Source organism: Tarenaya hassleriana, unplaced genomic scaffold (assembly GCF_000463585.1).
Source record: "Tarenaya hassleriana unplaced genomic scaffold, ASM46358v1 Cleome44, whole genome shotgun sequence".
In the NCBI taxonomy this organism is placed as follows: Eukaryota; Viridiplantae; Streptophyta; class Magnoliopsida; order Brassicales; family Cleomaceae; genus Tarenaya; species Tarenaya hassleriana.
This window is the reverse complement of record NW_010967136.1, coordinates 564,827-584,787: the sequence shown is the minus strand read 5'-3', so window position 1 is coordinate 584,787 and position 19,961 is coordinate 564,827. Positions and strand designations below refer to the sequence as shown.

The 19,961-nt window shown below is 36.8% G+C and overlaps 2 protein-coding genes across 3 annotated transcripts; both read right to left on the bottom strand.

Moving 5' to 3' along the window:
• Positions 1–8,405: 8,405 nt before the first annotated feature.
• LOC104825313 (proteasome subunit beta type-7-A-like) lies at positions 8,406–11,472 on the bottom strand. The gene is made up of 9 exons (XM_010557624.2): positions 11,322–11,472; positions 10,879–11,039; positions 10,034–10,175; positions 9,793–9,889; positions 9,628–9,697; positions 9,412–9,516; positions 9,226–9,324; positions 8,902–8,989; positions 8,406–8,684 (listed from the first exon to the last, which is right to left on the bottom strand). The coding sequence occupies exons 2-9, from the start codon at positions 11,020–11,022 to the stop codon at positions 8,608–8,610; spliced, it is 822 nt and encodes a 273-aa protein (XP_010555926.1). The 5' UTR covers positions 11,023–11,039; positions 11,322–11,472; the 3' UTR covers positions 8,406–8,607.
• Positions 11,473–13,427: 1,955 nt separating this feature from the next.
• LOC104825312 (glycerol-3-phosphate dehydrogenase [NAD(+)] 1, chloroplastic) lies at positions 13,428–18,823 on the bottom strand. 2 transcript variants are annotated; one of them, XM_010557623.2, is made up of 11 exons: positions 18,384–18,823; positions 17,822–17,898; positions 17,646–17,718; positions 17,339–17,556; positions 17,142–17,249; positions 16,865–16,966; positions 16,651–16,771; positions 16,498–16,552; positions 16,349–16,397; positions 16,051–16,096; positions 13,428–13,815 (listed from the first exon to the last, which is right to left on the bottom strand). In XM_010557623.2, exons 1-11 carry the CDS (start codon positions 18,682–18,684, stop codon positions 13,703–13,705), a joined length of 1,263 nt encoding a protein of 420 aa, XP_010555925.1. In that variant the 5' UTR covers positions 18,685–18,823; the 3' UTR covers positions 13,428–13,702. The 2 variants fall into 2 exon arrangements, with proteins under 2 accessions (XP_010555925.1, XP_010555924.1); XM_010557622.1 differs by lacking the exon at positions 13,428–13,815 and having other exon boundaries at positions 15,663–16,096.
• Between the last annotated feature and the right edge of the window lie 1,138 nt (positions 18,824–19,961).

The window sequence follows — 19,961 nt, the reverse complement described above, 5'->3', positions numbered from 1 at the left end:
GGTTCAGTCCGGTTCTGAAGAACTGAACCGAAACGCCCAGCCCTACCATGCGCTGAGACGATGTGACCAAGGAATCCGATTTCTTGCAACCAAAAATCGCACTTGCTGAATTTGGCGTATCACTGATTATCCCTCAATCGCCATAAGATTTTCCACAAGTGTTCTTCATGAGTCTGCTGGTCCGGTGAATATATCAAGAGATCGTCAATGAAGATTATGACAACCTCATCGAGATACTCCATGAACACACGGTGCATTAGCTGCATGAAAACCGCTGGAGCATTCGTCAACCCAAATGGCATGACTACAAACTCAAAATGACTGTATCGCGTTCGAAAGGCAGTGTTATGAATATCTCCAGCCTTTACTCGGATCTGGTAATACCCAGAACGCGAGTCGATCTTGGAAAGCCACTTCGCTCCTTGCAACTGGTCAATCAGCTTATCAATTCTCAGCAAGGGGTACCGATTCTTGATGGTCACTTGGTTAAGACCTCGTTAGTCAATGTAGAGTCGCATACTACCATCCTTCTTCTTCACAAATATCACCGGTGCTCCCCACGGTGATACGCTCGGTTGGATAAACCCTGTCTCCATTAGTTCGTTTAACTACTTCTTTATTTCTGCCATCTCGGTCGGAGCCATCCGATAGGGAGTCTTAGATATTGGCTTCGTTCCTGACACAACCTCAATGGAGAAATCTACCTCCTGTTCTGGTAGTAGTCCGGGTAGTTCATCAGGAAACACATCGTGGAATTCCCGAACCACGACAGTATCTTCCAACTTTGCTTCGATTCCTTCGGTTGCTGTGATTACAATCAAGAAGGCTTCATTCCCTTTCTCGATCATCCTGTTAGCCTTCAAAGCTGATATAATTGGATACACCTTCCGTGACATGTTCCCAACGAACTCGAATCCTCCGCTCTCCTCAGTGAACCAAATAGTTCGCTAGCGACATCAATCTGGGCTTGATGCTTCGACAACCAATCCATTCCCAGTATTAAGTCGTAACCCCGGATAGGTACGACAATAAGATCTGCCGTCAACATCATTCCACAGATAGTCAGGGGCATGCAATGCAAAATCTCCTGTACCGGAAGAGTCTATCTCGCAAGTGTACACACCATAAAGTGTGTAATCATATCGATCTCCATGATCGACAATTCTCCTGCCTTTTTCTCACTCAAGAAGCTATGTGTAGCTCCCGTGTCAAACAAAGTGACGCATACAACATCATGTATGCAAATGATACCTGTGATGGTAGCAACATCAGCCTCCTCCAGATAATCTTCATCAGTGGCCTCGTATGTGGTCAATGGCTCAGTAGCAAATGGCTCCTCCACTGTGTATGGCTCCTCCTGGACATCGTCCTCAGTTGTGAGAGCATAAACTCTCGGAACAATACCCGATCTCCTCTGTTCTGGACGCGGTGGCTTGTTGTTGGCTTGAGGAGTTATGTTCGCAGTGCATCTAGCGGCAAAATGCCCCGGTTGACCGCAACGGTAGCACGTCATGGTGTTTCCACATGGCCTCCTATACTGTAGTGGTTGGGTCGGGGTCGTGGGGCGAAACGCTAGAGCCTTCCCCTTGTCGCGGGGTTGACTCGTCTGCCCAATCCTCACCGGGGAACGGTTGATCGGCATTCTCCAATATGGACCACAGTCTTATATCTTGGCGTCCATCTTCTCCTTCTTGCTCCGCTCCACCTTGTCGAGTTGGTTGATGTACCGACTCAACGTAGGGTACTCATGGCACTCGATTCTCCTCCTGAGAGAAGCAAGTAACCCATCAATGAATTTCTGGATCTTGTACTCCTCGGTGGGCACTAGGTCGCCTCCTACTTTAGCAACCGATTGAATTCGACTTCATACTCTCGAACAGTCAGGTTACCCTGTTCGAGGCGAAGGAATTCCACAATACGGTGGGTCTGATCTTGCCTCCGATAGTACTTCTGGTCGAACTCCGCTCGGAACTCTTCCCACGAGAATTGATGTCATGCGGGAGCCTCACGTACGACTTCCTCCCACCAGTGGCGAGCTGCGCCAGCCAGATGATGGCTTGCTAACTCAGTACGGTACTCCAGCGGGCCCCAGATGTAGTTGAAGTGGTGGGTGATCTTGATGATCCAGTCTTCTGCTGCCTCAAGGCTAAGAGAACCCTCAAACTCTGGAGCGTCCAAAGCTCGGAGTTCCTTGACGAATGGCAAGTAGTCCACTACCACTTACTCTAGAATCCTCGGAGGTGCAGGCATCGGTGGTGGTGGTGGCAAACTTCCCTTCGGCCTTGCCGCAGGTGGAGCAGCAGGCGGTGGCGGTGGCGGTGGCGGTGGCATGCAGCCTCGTATAAACTGCCAGATGTTCCCTTGGAACAATGCGAACTGACGTTGCATTTCCGCCATGTCATTATTCGGCGGAGGTGCCCTCGGTCCTTGAGGTCGTTGCTCAGGTGCAGCACGTCGTGGAGACATAGCTACTGCGGACAAGAAACTTTATTTAGTATCGGGACCTAGTGATCATGCTTAGATTTTTGTAAAATCTTTAAAAATTATTTTTACTCATTCCCAAATTCCAGTGAAAATACGAGCACATTCTTTTCCCGTGGAAGGATGTATCACTGTGACACCCGAAACCCGTATCCCGCAATACGAGTTGTATCACATGGACAACTAAAATAAAAATTCAATTTCCAAAAATCCGCGAGAATTTAAAACTTTTCTTTTCAGAGTTAGCGGAAGAAAACATTCATGAATACATATATGATACATTATTCCATAGATAATTATACATTACAAGTGGTAGCGAATTCATTATTACAAACCGCGAAAGTCTACCACCGATATAATAGCAAAACCGTTTCCCAAAAGCATAAGCGTCTCATAGTAAATAATTTTACATGAGTGGTGGTGATAAGCTGCCTAGATCTCCGATATCCGTTCCACAGCTACTGCTGCTCATGACCTGAAACGTTGCGTAACAACGTCCTAAGCTAATTTGCTTAGAGAGTGAACTCGGGCGTAACCCGGAGTTCTATACTCATGGAACCAGGGAAAACAAATACATATATATATATATATATATATATATATATATATATATACAAATATTCTAGTAAACAGGAATCGAAAACATGGAATCAATGATAAGCATATCAGCAATCACAATCAAGTTCGTACGACAAATCGCAGGACAGTGTCCGTCGAATCGTCTCTACGCGCACCATGCTTAGGTAATGTACTCCCCATGTGCATAGCACAACCACATCTCTCCTCGAGATCCATCTACTCCGCAACCACTCGGATCCGGCATAAATATATTTTTCTCCACCCGAACACATCACCCCACCCTAGCATCGATGTCATCTCTCGATACTAGGCGTGTCACCTCGCTCCGGCATTGATGTCACCTCTCAATATCGGAGTTCACCAGACGTCGGCTACAACCGACGCCATCAACTATAACGGGAGAGCCAATCGCTGCAATTCCCCCTCGCCGACCATCCGTCGCGGAAATACTTGTCAGGTTCGTGCCCAAACCTGGCAGAGTAAGTCCATACCACCTCCTCGGGAGACCCCAATCTACCCGGATCTCATGTATATGTATTGCCTTATCCTCGGAATACTCATATCCCGGGATCCGCTCCGTCGCTAGCAGAAACGTTGGTGCGGTTCCAAGAACCGTATATTCCTCGTCATGCAATAGTACCGACTACAATCGGCTATCTACGCAAGTCATCGGGGTGCCCATAACCGTCCCATCGTTTGGACGTTGGCGCAATTAGGTTATTGCCTCATTCACAATCATATCCCATATGGATGACATCCGACCCGGATCGGATGGCCCATGGATGGGACACAATCTCGCAAACATTGTGCAATCATTCACAAACGTCTGTTTCTACAATCATGCGCTAATCGTTAATCCGAACCCTTTCGAATTAACGTTAACGCCATGCCAGCTACCCCAGTCACACGCATTATATAGTTTATTTATTATACATGCATTTTTGCTTACGTAGTCTTTTATATTCATTCATATATTTTCTTTGAGTCTTTCCATTTAAATTACCGAATTGTACCTCCGGTATGACATGTCTGGTCTCGGTCTGCCCGGATAACCAGTTCGGTTGATTCCGTGGTTTTTAACTTTACATGTTATTCATTTTAGGTCCAGACTACGTGGGGTCCGATCTGGCCCGTATTTTCGATTTATTTTACATTTTTCATTTTTCATTTTTTTTTCGGTTTGATTTTCGTTCAGACCGATCGGTCTAGCTCCTAGACCGATCGGTTCTGTCGGTTCAGAACGGACGTTCCGCCTTGTCTAGACCGTACGGTCTGACCTCATACTGGACGTTCTAGTCCTCGGATTTCATCAAAAAACACTCAAACATGCACGATTCACTATGGATAATACACTAAAACTCATAAAATCTCATGTTTAACACGAATCAAGCATCAATTTCGCATGAAACACACAAAAATCCAAACCCTATGTCAACAGACTTCCGAATTAAACTCGAATTCACTCACCTCGGATTAATTATGTGCTCTGGGTGACAGATAAGGGGCTTGGCGATGCTTCTCTTGGTATGTAGAAGCAAGTAAGAACGTGAGTTCGTCGGATTTGAGGGAGAATTCGGCTCTGAGGTTGAGGAAGAATGAAGGGGAAGAAGATGGCTAAATAAAGCCCGAATTGGTCGAATTTTTGGTGGAAATCCGGACCCATGGTAGAAAAATCGCATCCTACGGTCTCTAGGGTCGAGAAAATTGGATTGTTGGTCGGGATTTGGTGCGCATCAGTCGCTTTCAGGTCCGATCCGGACGAAAATTGCTCCCGACAATCTGGTCCATTCGTTCCGGACTGTCTGGTCAGGGGTCCGTCCAGTCTGTCATCACCGGTCCGTTCGGTCCATTTTTTTTTTTTTTTTGAAATCTGGGTTGTCACAAAATGTTAGTGACATGTATCCCATAAAAAATATATTTAAAAACCTTTTATTTAAATTATTAGTTTGAGCAATATTTAGTGAGAAAATAACTATGTTATTCAATTTATAAAACTATTTATAGATGTATTATATATTAATTTAAAAAGACTATCTACGTACGTTATTTTTAATCGTATTTAAAACATTATTTAAATTAGTTTATATAAACGTATAAATATATAATATATTAGTTTAATTTGTATTCAATACTTTGATCGAGGTATTTAAAAAAAGAAAACTTTGTGAAATTTAATTTTAAATTTATTTATTTTTTACATTAAAATCATATATATATATATATAACAACAATTTTTTTCTCACGATGTCCATATCTATATTTACCCTCTCGATTTTTTTAGTTACATTCATTTCAATTATTCTATTTTCGATGTCTAATATCTTTAAAATATATTTATTTTAGTAATATTTCATATTCAATGCATGAAAATTTCATATTTTCTCTAAATAACATCAACAAAACCATGGTCTTCCTTCGTCATTAATATTATAGAAGAATAAAATAGATCTGATGATGCAATATATTTATATTATTTTAAAAAAAATATAATTCCAAGCAAAATTCTTTTTAAAATTTTCTTATGTTATCATATCTAATATGTAATCTATATCTTTATTTTATTTATAAAAAGTAAAAAGAATATGTTTTTGTTTCTTATTTTTTATTTAACTGTTTGGTTTTTTTATATTTGATTAATAGTATTTTTCTGAATTTACTTTGATAATAATGAAGATTAATCAGTGAATATATCATTTGGTTAGTGCTATCAATTTGTTAAATGTAAGTAAACATAACATTTCATACAAAGCATATATTTAATTTTTTTTATATTTATATCAGTATCTATATTATATATGTTTATATATAGAAGTAAAAAAATTTGTTTTTGTTTACCGATTTTTGTTTAACATGTTTGTTTTATATATATATATATATATATATATATATAATTTTATTTTTTGATTTAAGTTTACTAATAATGATTCACGGGTTATATAGTTATTATTCTCCACATCTATATATATAAAAGTTTTATTTAGAACAATTTGGTGGATCAACCTAAACATCACTTATGTTGCATTTTGTTAAATTTTCATTAATTTATATAAAATATAATATTTATCTGCTAATCATATTTTTTATATTTTTAAATATGATATCCCGCCGATTTTTGTGTGTAAATACATATATTATTTCAGTCAACGATTGCCTTATTTATATACAAATAATGAATAAATATATTATATTACAAATAATGTTGTTATGGATCAAATAAAAATTTATTGTAGGAATCTAAATATCAGATGCATCTAGTGATATCAACCCATGTAGGATTGGATCAGATGAGTATACATCATAATTATCGGTGTATTATGGTCAGATTTTTACGAATATGGGATGAACGAAATCCTTTCAATGGGAATAGGTTCAATGGCATCAGATTCTTATTAATTGATGAAAATGTACGTTCTAATTAACATTGATTTTCGTATACCATGTTTATTAAAAATCTAATCTTTTCTACTTATAACGTTGTACGAGAATATTGTTGAAGGAAAAATATTTCAGGATCATGCAGAAAATTTTAAAAATATAATAAACGAGAGAGATGTATTTTTAATCAGACATTTTAAGATTCTACCAAATAAAAATATATACAAATTAACGAACAGTAAATTTCGTATTTATTTTACAGAATATACTAATATTGAAAAAGTTATTGTAACTACTTATAGTATTTCCAAAGAAAAATTTTGAATATGTTTATACGACGATTTGTTGGCGTTGGCAAATAAAAAACACGATCTACCAAGTATGTGATAATATAAAAAAAACCAAAAAAAAATATTGGATTTTATAATTAATATATTCTCTAATGTTGCAGATATTATTGGAGTTTTAGTCGCAATACAAAGATCAAATTTACGAATGTCGTCGTCAACTCAGAAAATTATTCTTCATTTATTTATTGGAAGAATAAGTTTTCAAATTTTATTTACATTGATAAAATATCATTTTATAAAATTTTAACTAAATTAGTTTTATACAAACTAACATATAATTTCAATTTAAAAACCAGTAACAATATCGTCAAGCTTTCTGTATGGGATGATCTCGCTGCAGAAATCAGTTCACAAATTCATAGATTGAATGTCAGAAAAAGTATCGCAGTAGTTACGGATGTAAATCCAAAGATTATTCACGGTAATTATTTAACACAAATTAATTTCTAAATATTTGATAGATTAATATTTAAAAATCATTATCATTATTATATTGAGTTTACTAATACATTTTATGTATCAGGTGTTCTATCACTCAACACATCAATGTCTACAAAGATTTATATAGATGAAAAATTGGACATTATCAAAAATTTCCGTTTAAGGTAAATAAATTATATTATTCTTGAAAAAACCTATATTTATAATATTTACCAAAATAATTTTTATTATTGCTTCACAACCGAATTTTTGACAGGCATTGAAGAAAGTCACACCAGTACTAAAGACAACCATAATAAATTGGTTACAGTGGTAAAATATCTATGCAGCAATAACAATATTCTGTCATTTATTTAATTCTGTTTGCAAAAAAATATAATAATGTTTTTATATTATTAAAATTTTCTATTTATATTTAGTTCAACTCAAACAATTTATATTAGTTTTTGCTATAATCATATTAACAAATTAAATACAAATATAAACGTCAAGTGTTTCATATCATACTACAACTCAAAATCATCATAAAATCATTACCGAATCAACCAAACCAATTAATTTAATATGAACCGAAAAAATATTCAATTTTAGTTTAGTGGCGTGGCATGTTCACGTAGTAAAGCATATCATATATTTACTTATCGCAATTCACCAAAATTTAATATCATTGGAGATAGTGTAGAAAATTATTAAACATTTTGAGATTTGAGATTTTAAGTCTACATGATGCATGCAGATATAAAAAATGATAAGAGAAACATATAAAGAAAGAAAATAGTGATAAAAATATTACGAATGAATAAATTATATTTTGTTAATTATAGCGTGGGATATAATACCCCATACTATTATATTTAGATTCATCCTTATCATCTTATTATTTTTACACTTTGACAAAAAAATATTTTAATAAAATAATTTAAATTATAAATTTAAAAACAAAATTTATTATATTTAATTTTAAAAATAAAAAAATTATTTAAGTTCGTAAATATTTAGTACGCGGGTTATTATCTAGTAAGTTTGTATTCGATAGTCGAAGCTATCTTTATTAATAAACATGCTCATTTTTTTCAAATAAATTTTCAATTTCAAATTGGCCAGCAGCTTATTTCATATGGTGTTTGTTGCCAACGATGTTAATGTTATTATGGTGTGGAGAGCCATAATACCAATGTGTTAAATCAGTACAAATAACAACCACATCCATAGCCATTTCAATCAAAGAAGTTCATTTGCGTAACCCAAATGAGAATCTTAAACATAGCATAGAAGGAAAAAAAAAACACTACGGAATCTCACTTGTCTTCACTGATACAACCCTCAAAGACAGGGAAAGAAGGGGGCAAAAGACAATGTTAGCTCAAGTGAGTTCATTCATTCATTCCTCCATGGCCTCGCCCACTTCTACAACTTCCACCCTTTCCGTCAATGGCGTGATTCTCGTCTGAAGAACCTCTGTTTCCAGCAAAAAAATAAACGGTTTTTTGTTCGGGGAAACAACAATGACAAACCCATATCTTACAACATAATGAAATGACAAGAAATGGGCAGACAATTAGACACCTAAGGGGAAGTGTTTATGGAAAGAAAACTCTAGTTTATGTGAAAACAGCGAGAGGAACTTGTTATAGTTTCAACTGATCTTTAACGAGCAAAGACAAAGGAGCTTTACCAGTTTTCTTGGAGAATGTATACCCTCTGCTGCTGACATATGTTCTTGGGTTGGGCAGCATGTAATTCCTGAGGTATTCCTTCTGTCCCTGTTGCCCAAATTGCGTTAGCTAACCCAGTTTTGTACAACTTCTATAGTGTTTTCCCAAGAGTTTGATTCAGTGGTGAAAACCCACATTAGGTTTCGGATTGTATCCCTTTTAGGGTTCAATCACATCATTAGACCAGATGTCCAAAGCATTACAAGATTGATGATTGAATTGAGCACCCTGATTGTCAGGACAACTAAAAAGCCAAAACAGGGAGATCTGAAAGGGGGAGATACCTTCGTGATCACGCAAATATCCACATTGCTTCCACTGCCCAAGTCATTGAATATACCCGAGCATATGGCTTCAGCTACCAACTTAATTCCTTCATCTCTCTGGAGGATTTTCGACACTAGAATCCATTAGAAAGAACACAGAGAAGAAATTTGATCAGTTAAAGATTACCTTCTTGGCTAACTTACCGTTAGACCTTCTTTGTACTTTGCCTCAAACACAGCCATTGCAGCAAGAGAGCCAGACCCCATGGTAGCAAACGGCAGAGTGTCAGTTGATCCGTGCGGGTATATCTACAGTTTAGCCAAATCAAATGTTAGAGATTAAGAGAAGTGAGAACTGAGAACCTGAATGATAAAATCTCTTTCTGGGCAAAAAGGGGGAAAAATCAAAACTCAACTCACAGTGTGAAGATGAGGTCCTGTAACATCAACTCCACCAAGAACAAGAGCAGCTGAGACATGACCTTGGTAGCTAAATGGTACAAACAAGAGCAGCAGTTAAAAACAACCAGGTACTCGTCACAAACCATTACACAAGCTTCTCGAGGAGATAGAAATGATATAAACCTGAATAGATGTCTTTTGAGAAGAGTCAAAGCAGTGATGACCCTCGACTCTCGGTTGGTTCGATATCGGTGCAACCGCAACTGCGAGCTGACCATATCTGAAACATTAAGACAGAAACCAAGATTTCAAAACATATCGAGTTTTGTGATTTTTGATAGCTTTTAACTGATTTAACAGACAAGGAGAGAGGAACAACCAAAGCTGGCACTACAGTTTAAAAAACTCGGGTTTAAGGAAATACCCGTAACTGCTTCAGTATCGGCAGCAGTTCCTGCACCACAGCAGTATATGTTTGGTGCCATGTAATGAATCTTCTCACAGTTCTTATCAGCAACTATGGGCCCCTCAGTTGCCCGGGTATCAGCCCCAAGTATCACGCCATCCTGCATAAACCGGAAAATGACACCAAAATTGCATATCTTCAACAAGTATTTGCCAAGAGAGTACAACACAGTAACAACAACAAAGGACCACCAAAATCAATCACATATTACATGCTGTTGCCACTCAGGGGATTGATTTCATCAACAAGTTGTCAAACAAACAAGAAACAATACATGTTGAAAGAAATGAATCCTACATCAAATGCGCTGAACAACTGAGCAAAAAAATCAAAATTCGGATGAAAAAAGAAGGATTCCTCACAAATTTTCTACAGGTAACCATCAAGAGAGCACCCCACACATCCTGACAAAACAATCTGATATGGTGATGAAGTCCAGGTTAGAGGTCGATCATACAAACAACAACTTCTAGTTTCATGTTGCAAGCCGGAACGAATTTACGAAGTTGTAGTTTCAGCTTCTATGTTGTGAAACCAAATCATCTTAACATGGTATCCTTAAACCCCTTGTCCATTTTTGCTCAACAAAAGAATGATAATCAGCTTCCATTGTTGTTAAGACACAAGAGTATTCCATCCACCTGTATGATATACTACGGAATCCATAACCCATACCAAAACAAAAACGTTGGATGAGACAATACATTGCGAGATTCGCCATCTCAAATACCCACAAATTCAAACACTAAAATTGCAACTCCAGCCACGAGTATGAAGAAAAGATATGTCGGAACAAAACAGACCTGGAAAATCAACCCAACGATGGTGGTACCCGTCTTCAGGAAAGAAGGAGCTTTAAGACCTTTCTGCGCAAGCATCTCATTCCTCCTACACAGATCAAAGCTGAACCCACCCTTTGGCGGAACATCGACCGAAGATTGCGACATTTTTCGATTTCACCAGTCTACAACAGCAAATGCAACACGAACATCAAACGACGACCCAAAAAAACTTACTAATCATCATAAGCACTTCACAATAAAGCCGGAAATCGATCCGACATCCGCCGACCCAGAAGTGAAAATTACAATTCTGTACTGAATGAGCATCAAAATCCCAGTTAAAGATTGAATCAGATCATCCGGATGGAGTTCGTTGGGTCCAGCAATCCGGTCAAAATCGCCGGAATCGCGGACAGAAAGGTAAGGAGGATGGAAACAGAGAAAAACTAGAGCAAGAAAAATACCCAAGCTTCACCGGAGAGTGATTTTCCTCTGAATTGAGCTCGAAGCGAATCGAAGACGAAGAGAAAGAACTCAAGAGTGAGAAAGCTTCAAGTTTTCTTCTCCCCCAATTAACAAATGCAAAATAGGGGGGCTGAAGAGCAATTAATTCCTTTCGGCCCTAACCCTAACTTTAGCACATCTATAAATGGGCTCTCAATGAACTGGGGAAATTACAAAAATGACTTTAAATGTCATTTTTACTTCATGACATGACCTCCCTTCTTTTTTTTTAAAAACCAACATCATTTCATAACCTCATAATTGTATCTTTCCAAAAATACCCTTCCTTTTTTATTTAATATTTTCATTTAAAAAAAATATTTCAACCTATCTCTCCTCTTCCAGCTCTCTCTCTCTCCATCCGCATATGTCGAACAAACTACATTCTCTTCTCGCCCATTCTCTGATCTTCAAGTTCTCTTCATTTCCAATCTATTTTTCAACTAATTTGTTGTGAAAAAACAATATTAAGTTTGGGCATTTCATCGATTACACACAAATCTTAATAATAGGAACACTTTCCATGCATTCTCAAATTCTTCAACTTTGGTGTGTCGGATCTCGTTCTAGAGGAAAAGTTTGACGAGTGTAAGCTTAAATGATATTGTTCCTTCGAATCGAATCGAAGCGAAACCCTAATAAGCCAAAATTCAATATAAGAAGAACATGTTTGATCTACACTTTTAAATTCGTAAATTCATCATTTTTGAAAAAGTATGACTAGTCTGGCTCGTATAATCATATGACCAGTCTAATGATATGATCAAAATATGATCGTTATGACCAAAGTTTGACCGTATGACCAAAGTCTGATCGTCTCACCAAAGTCTAACCGTTTGACCGATTTTAAATTTAAAAAACGTGTTGTATGAGATTATTAGTATACCAATTAACACTTTTAAAATTATAAATTCATCAATTTTCAAGAAGTCTGACCGTCTGACCAAATTCTGACTGTATGACCAATGTCTGACCGTCTTATCAAAGTGTGACCGGTATGACCATTTTTACACGAAAAATAAAGGTCTAAATTAAGTTTAAACGATTCAAAAAGTTGTATAAGGGTTACAAGAATACATTTCATCGTTTTGGTGATCTAATTCTAATATAAAAAAAAATCTATTAACATAAGTCATATTTACTCAAAGTGTGACCGGCTAACCAAATTGTGAACGTCTGACCAAAATCTGATCGGTATGACTAAAGTCTGACCGATATGACATGTATGACGTTTTAAGAGCCAAAATTTCTCTGAGGATTTTTATCGAACACTTTCCATGCATTCTCAAATTCTTCAATTTTGGAATGTGAGATCTCGTCATAGTAGAGAAATATGTCGAGTGTAAGACGAAAATTGAGAAATTTGTTGTTAGAATCGCCAACGACATCTCTTTGGAGAGAAAAAGAAAAAAAATACGTTTTGAATTTTAAAAAAAAAAGTGAGAGAATAAATTTTTCGAATGTTTTTTTCACGAATTGTCACGTGTTCAATTTTTTAAGGGTAAACTAGTCTTTTCGTTATTTAAGTTTTTTTTTTTAAAACCCTAAACCTAGAAGGTTATGCCTTGAAGTAAAGATAGACATTTGGGGTTATTTTTGCAATTTTGCCCAATGAACTTTTAGGGTCATTTTAATTTAAACCCATAGACCTGAAAAAAATTCAAAAAATAAAAATAAAAATGAAAACTGGATAATCTCGGTTTTGGGCCGTTTAACCTCCACGTGTCCAATCTGGTTCTCGACTCGATTAATGCGATGAATTGCCGCATGAATCCGGTTTAGTATCCGGTTAATGCAAACAAAAATCGGGTACAACAAGGCAGAAGACGACAACACAAATTACTATCACAACTCCAAATCGGGCCTACGCATAAGAAACCCATTACAATAGTTAGATCCATTATAAACCCACTAAATCTTGATCCAGTCCAATTACCGGTTCGATTTCAACATTTCATATCGCCGGTTCATGACCGGTTTACTTAACCGAATCTGTGACAAGCCCCTCCGAGGTGTTCGAGTCTGGCCTCCAGCAAACAAGTATCACAACACTTGACGCTCCCAAATCACCGGGAAACAGCTGATCTCTTGCCGGAAAACCACCTTATGGCATAACAAAACTTACACATTAAATCAGCACATCACGAGTTTTTACAAAAACGACGGAAAGATGTAAACTTTTCGCATATATTATTTCGCAGAAAACACAAAAAAATCCGGATCCTCAGGGTCGATCTCCTCCATGGCAAGAACCTTGATTCTCTTCATTTCCAGATGTAAAAGACCTTTAGAATGAATGGTAGTTAGAGAACCGAAGCTGAGAAACCTCAGTTATGGAGCATCAGTAGGAGCCGAGCTTGTGTTCATCGTTATAGTTAACAATGGCCGAAGGGGGAAGCCGACCAGTGCAGATCTCATGGACACTTGACAAAAGTGGAAAATGCTCGAGCCAACCACCCATTTGAGTACGAAAAAAATACCTAAATTAAATCTAAACGATTCGAAAAGTTGTGTAGGGGTTATAAGATTACTTTTGCATCGTTTTGGAGTTCTAATTTCACGTAGAAAAAAAAATCTCTCGACATAAGTCAATTGTACTCAATGTGTTATATAAACACTACTATTACTTTAGGTCTATGTGGAATGAGTTGTTGATGACATTGTTGTTCTTCGCACCATAAGCAAAATCAGATCGGTTTGACCGATGTGCCATTTCGATAGCCAAAATTTCTCTGAGGATTTTTATCAAACACTTTCCATGCATTCTCAAATTCTTCAACTTTGGTGTGTCGGATCTCGTTCTAGAGGAAAAGTTTGACGAGTGTAAGCTTAAATGATATTGTTCCTTCGAATCGAATCGAAGCGAAACCCTAATAAGCCAAAATTCAATATAAGAAGAACATGTTTGATCTACACTTTTAAATTCGTAAATTCATCATTTTTGAAAAAGTATGACTAGTCTGGCTCGTATAATCATATGACCAGTCTAATGATATGATCAAAATATGATCGTTATGACCAAAGTTTGACCGTATGACCAAAGTCTGATCGTCTCACCAAAGTCTAACCGTTTGACCGATTTTAAATTTAAAAAACGTGTTGTATGAGATTATTAGTATACCAATTAACACTTTTAAAATTATAAATTCATCAATTTTCAAGAAGTCTGACCGTCTGACCAAATTCTGACTGTATGACCAATGTCTGACCGTCTTATCAAAGTGTGACCGGTATGACCATTTTTACACGAAAAATAAAGGTCTAAATTAAGTTTAAACGATTCAAAAAGTTGTATAAGGGTTACAAGAATACATTTCATCGTTTTGGTGATCTAATTCTAATATAAAAAAAAATCTATTAACATAAGTCATATTTACTCAAAGTGTGACCGGCTAACCAAATTGTGAACGTCTGACCAAAATCTGATCGGTATGACTAAAGTCTGACCGATATGACATGTATGACGTTTTAAGAGCCAAAATTTCTCTGAGGATTTTTATCGAACACTTTCCATGCATTCTCAAATTCTTCAATTTTGGAATGTGAGATCTCGTCATAGTAGAGAAATATGTCGAGTGTAAGACGAAAATTGAGAAATTTGTTGTTAGAATCGCCAACGACATCTCTTTGGAGAGAAAAAGAAAAAAAATACGTTTTGAATTTTAAAAAAAAAAGTGAGAGAATAAATTTTTCGAATGTTTTTTTCACGAATTGTCACGTGTTCAATTTTTTAAGGGTAAACTAGTCTTTTCGTTATTTAAGTTTTTTTTTTTAAAACCCTAAACCTAGAAGGTTATGCCTTGAAGTAAAGATAGACATTTGGGGTTATTTTTGCAATTTTGCCCAATGAACTTTTAGGGTCATTTTAATTTAAACCCATAGACCTGAAAAAAATTCAAAAAATAAAAATAAAAATGAAAACTGGATAATCTCGGTTTTGGGCCGTTTAACCTCCACGTGTCCAATCTGGTTCTCGACTCGATTAATGCGATGAATTGCCGCATGAATCCGGTTTAGTATCCGGTTAATGCAAACAAAAATCGGGTACAACAAGGCAGAAGACGACAACACAAATTACTATCACAACTCCAAATCGGGCCTACGCATAAGAAACCCATTACAATAGTTAGATCCATTATAAACCCACTAAATCTTGATCCAGTCCAATTACCGGTTCGATTTCAACATTTCATATCGCCGGTTCATGACCGGTTTACTTAACCGAATCTGTGACAAGCCCCTCCGAGGTGTTCGAGTCTGGCCTCCAGCAAACAAGTATCACAACACTTGACGCTCCCAAATCACCGGGAAACAGCTGATCTCTTGCCGGAAAACCACCTTATGGCATAACAAAACTTACACATTAAATCAGCACATCACGAGTTTTTACAAAAACGACGGAAAGATGTAAACTTTTCGCATATATTATTTCGCAGAAAACACAAAAAAATCCGGATCCTCAGGGTCGATCTCCTCCATGGCAAGAACCTTGATTCTCTTCATTTCCAGATGTAAAAGACCTTTAGAATGAATGGTAGTTAGAGAACCGAAGCTGAGAAACCTCAGTTATGGAGCATCAGTAGGAGCCGAGCTTGTGTTCATCGTTATAGTTAACAATGGCCGAAGGGGGAAGCCGACCAGTGCAGATCTCATGGACACTTGACAAAAGTGGAAAATGCTCGAGCCAACCACGGTGGCTCAGAACCTCATAGACCTCTCTCGCCGTTGAGACTCCCTTCACCCAGAACATGGCACAAAGAAACAACACAGGAAAAACCTCAAAGTTTGTCTGAAAAAACCTCTACTTGTCTACTTTGGTCTAAGCCTAGTTAATCATACACTTATATGTTTATTATCGTATTTTATTTATTATCAGTGCCCATTTGGCCTGGCATTTGTGAAGTTTATTATGCCCATTTGAATGAAAATGAAAAGAAATACTAAGTTCGTTCTAGCAATGTTTTCACCAAGCGTTTTGGTGTTGTACCTGTAACTTTTGACCCTGTAACATCTCTGCTTCAAGTTCATCAAAAGACCTGTGGAATGCCCCGGCAAGGCCAATCAAATACGATCCAGAAGATTGTAAAACAGAATTCCCCGATTTTGCAATAACGATTTGATAAACAAAGGTTGAACCTTTTCCCTCCATTTCGTGCAAATGCTTCAGCAACTCTTCTGTTTCTTCCTCCTACTGCCATCCATAATCAATCAGCAAAGAAACCGGTGTCAAATGGTATCAAGCTTCACGAATCACGATAGACATAAGCAAGATAATGGGGGGTTTCTTACAGCAAGTTGTGATGACATCTGCTACCCCACAGCTCTCGAAGAATGTACTGTCCTTCACAGATGGAAACAGAAGCTTTGAGAAGGCTCTCATCTCTCTCAGGCCAATCCTCATAATAGCAGCCTAGTTTTTTTTTTTAACAGCACAAGAAGAAGGTTCAAAAATAGTTCCCAGAGGCTAGACCATAAGGAAACATTCCCACTTATTCATCGGTACCTTTGTGTTATTACCCATTTCCAGCCCATCCACAAAACCCGCTGCTAAGGCCACAACATTCTTCAAAGTCCCACACAACTCGACTCCTTCCACATCGTGAACCTATTTTTTTTAGACAAGTGCCATTCTTACAACCTAAGATGTAATATCAAGATTTTGGAAACTCCTAGACAGCAAGAACAATCACCGTCCCTTTTGTTGTTTCCACGGCCTTCCAAACTATGATGAGAGAGCTTTTTATCAAGTGAAAAAGAAGGCATGGAAAAGTTACACTTACCGCTGTTACCATGAAATATGGAGTAGTAAACAACTGCACCCATTTGTCCGGTATTTCTCTACTCCCTCTGTATCCAACCGTTGCTTCGCTGAACTTCTCCACCGCAATCTACATCAGTCACCACAATGCCAGAAGAAACATTACAACAACATACCTCTCACAAGAACAGCCGGGGAAAAAAAATTCGACATGACGACCTCGTTTGCAATGTTTGCCCCCATCAGGACACAGCAACTGATACCGAGTTGCTCAGAGATCAGACTGGAGATCATGCAGGGGCCTTCCTTCTTCACCTCCATCCCTTTAATTAGAGAAATTGCCTCAACAGCTCCATCTATTTTTCCCCTTAGTCTCTTGCATATACCATCCATGAACTGATGTGGTGTAACAAAGACCAGCATGTTTGATTCTTTCACTGCATCAGAAAACACCCATGACAACGAACGAACCAAAGTTTCGATGTTTTTGTTTCTCGGCCTCATAGACTTTAGCAGTAGAACTGACCTGCATTTTCGAGGTCTGGATCTGCAATGACATTTCTCCCTAGTTTAATCCCAGGGAGATACTTAACGTTTTCCTGCTCAATAAACCGGGATACCAGTTAGAAACCGAGCCAAAGTTCGTTCCTTTTTCTGGAAATTACGAATCTGAAGTATCAGATCATATGGGTGTCCCTTTACCTTGGTCTTGTTGATAACATCAGTAAGCTTCTCACCATTTGGTAGAACCTCTTCGAACACCCACATCCTCACTTCATCTGCAATTTTTTTTTTATGGAATCCACTTTGTTTAAGCACAAAATTTGGATATAAGTATGTAAACAGAAATGAAAGATTAATCCAAGCGTTCTATTCAAAAGATGGAACCCGAAACTACAGGAATCCTCAATATCATTACATCAGCATATGGATAAACACAAATTATCGGTTATCATTATTCATTACAACAGCATATTGTGTCCATGAAAACACAGATTATATGGATGAATTGCATCTACGCATGCGAAATCACACACGGTGAAGATAATTCAAATCACATTGTGTTCTTTAGCAGGGATGCGAACTATAAAACTTCTGAATTGCAGGAAACTTCAAGTTCAATTCCTTCGATGCGTAACCCAAAAAAACCGAAATTATGATCGCTACAGGGTAATTGCATGAACAGCCCATGAAGCGAAAATCGTCCAAACTCGTAAAAAAAAAACTCGATCGAGAGAGAGAGAGAGAGAGAGAGAGGCATTACCATGAAATGATGGAAGCTTAAGGACATTAGAAGCAATGAGCTTAGCGGCAACACTTCCCCAATTCCCACTGCCGACGACCGTAATCCTAGATTTCGAATCGCCATTACCACAGTTGCCATTTCCTTGTTGGCGCTTCTCGAAGGCGGGAGCCATGACGGAGGATGCGGAAGAGGATGAGAGACGAGAGAAAGAAGAAGAAGAAGAAGAAGAAGAAGAAGAAGAAGAAGAAGAAGAGAAGAGACGGAGAGAACGTGAAGAGAAAGAGAAGAAAATGAGAGAGATGGATGAGTGGAATCGCATGGGAAACGGAGATGGAGAATACACGTCGAAAGGGAAGACAACGTAAACGTACGTGTGATGCCGTCGATCCGGTAAGCCGCCATGTTTGGCGATATACTCTATGTTCCTCCTCCCTTTCCCCTTTTTTTTTTTCTCGTTTTCTCGTTTTCTCTCTTTTCACGGTAAAAAAACCCCTGAAAAACTTAAATTCCTTAAACTTATGAACGGCGAAAAATAAATTTATAACCTTTTTATTTAATAAATTTATTTTAAATTTATAGAATATATCATTATAATTTTTAAAATTGTAAAATATTTCATTATAATTTCTAAATTAATTTTTAAAGCAACGTCGTCAAATTTTACATCAATTAAAAAATTTAAAAATTATAAAAACACATCTTATAGGAATAAAATTATTAAACAAAAAGTTTAGGGATATATATTTTTTACAATTTCATAAATTAAATAATTTTCTTTACCTTTTTTTTAAAATCCTCTCCAAGTATGCTTCGCATTCTGATTACATGAGAATAAAATCAGAAATTCCAAAATATGTCATCAATTTTCAAGGCTTCATTAAAAGTTAAAACATATGTTGACTTTTTTTTAATTATAAAATACGTGTTTTCATGCCTTTTGTTCTTTTTTTAATACTCATTTATTTGTTTTTTTATAATGGTTGGCCCATGGGATTTGTGAAAAATATACAAAATCCAGTACCACATAAAATTATAAATTTGATAAAGAACAAAAACCTAAAGGTTATTTGAAATCGTTTCTTGTTATATATATATATATATATATATATATATAGAGAAAATGTTCGATGAATCATTTTTCCATTTTTTATGAAAGTTTCTTTAGTGATTCTGATAGAGTTTCAATGATCTGAATCTCTCTCTCTCTCTATATATATATGTATATATATGTATAGCTTCCATTAATAAATACACAATAAAGTGGGAATAAATAATTATATTCATGAATTCAGTTCAAAAGGAGCTGTGGTACGTTCGTGACAAGTTCGTCATAAATAGAATCATGAATTCTTGGGGTGAACTAACAAGTTCGCTGATGCCTTTTGATTTTCGGATGAATAATCCACTTTTTCTCGTGTGTGTATATATATATATATATTTCCGTTTCCCGATAAATTTATATTTTTATTTTTTTAACATATTTTCGTATTTTTATGTATCTTTATATATATTACTTTGTTTTTTTTTTAACAATGCAAGGTTTTTAATACTTTATCGGTCATTTTTTTTTGTGAACGGCTTATTTGGTTCGCGTGT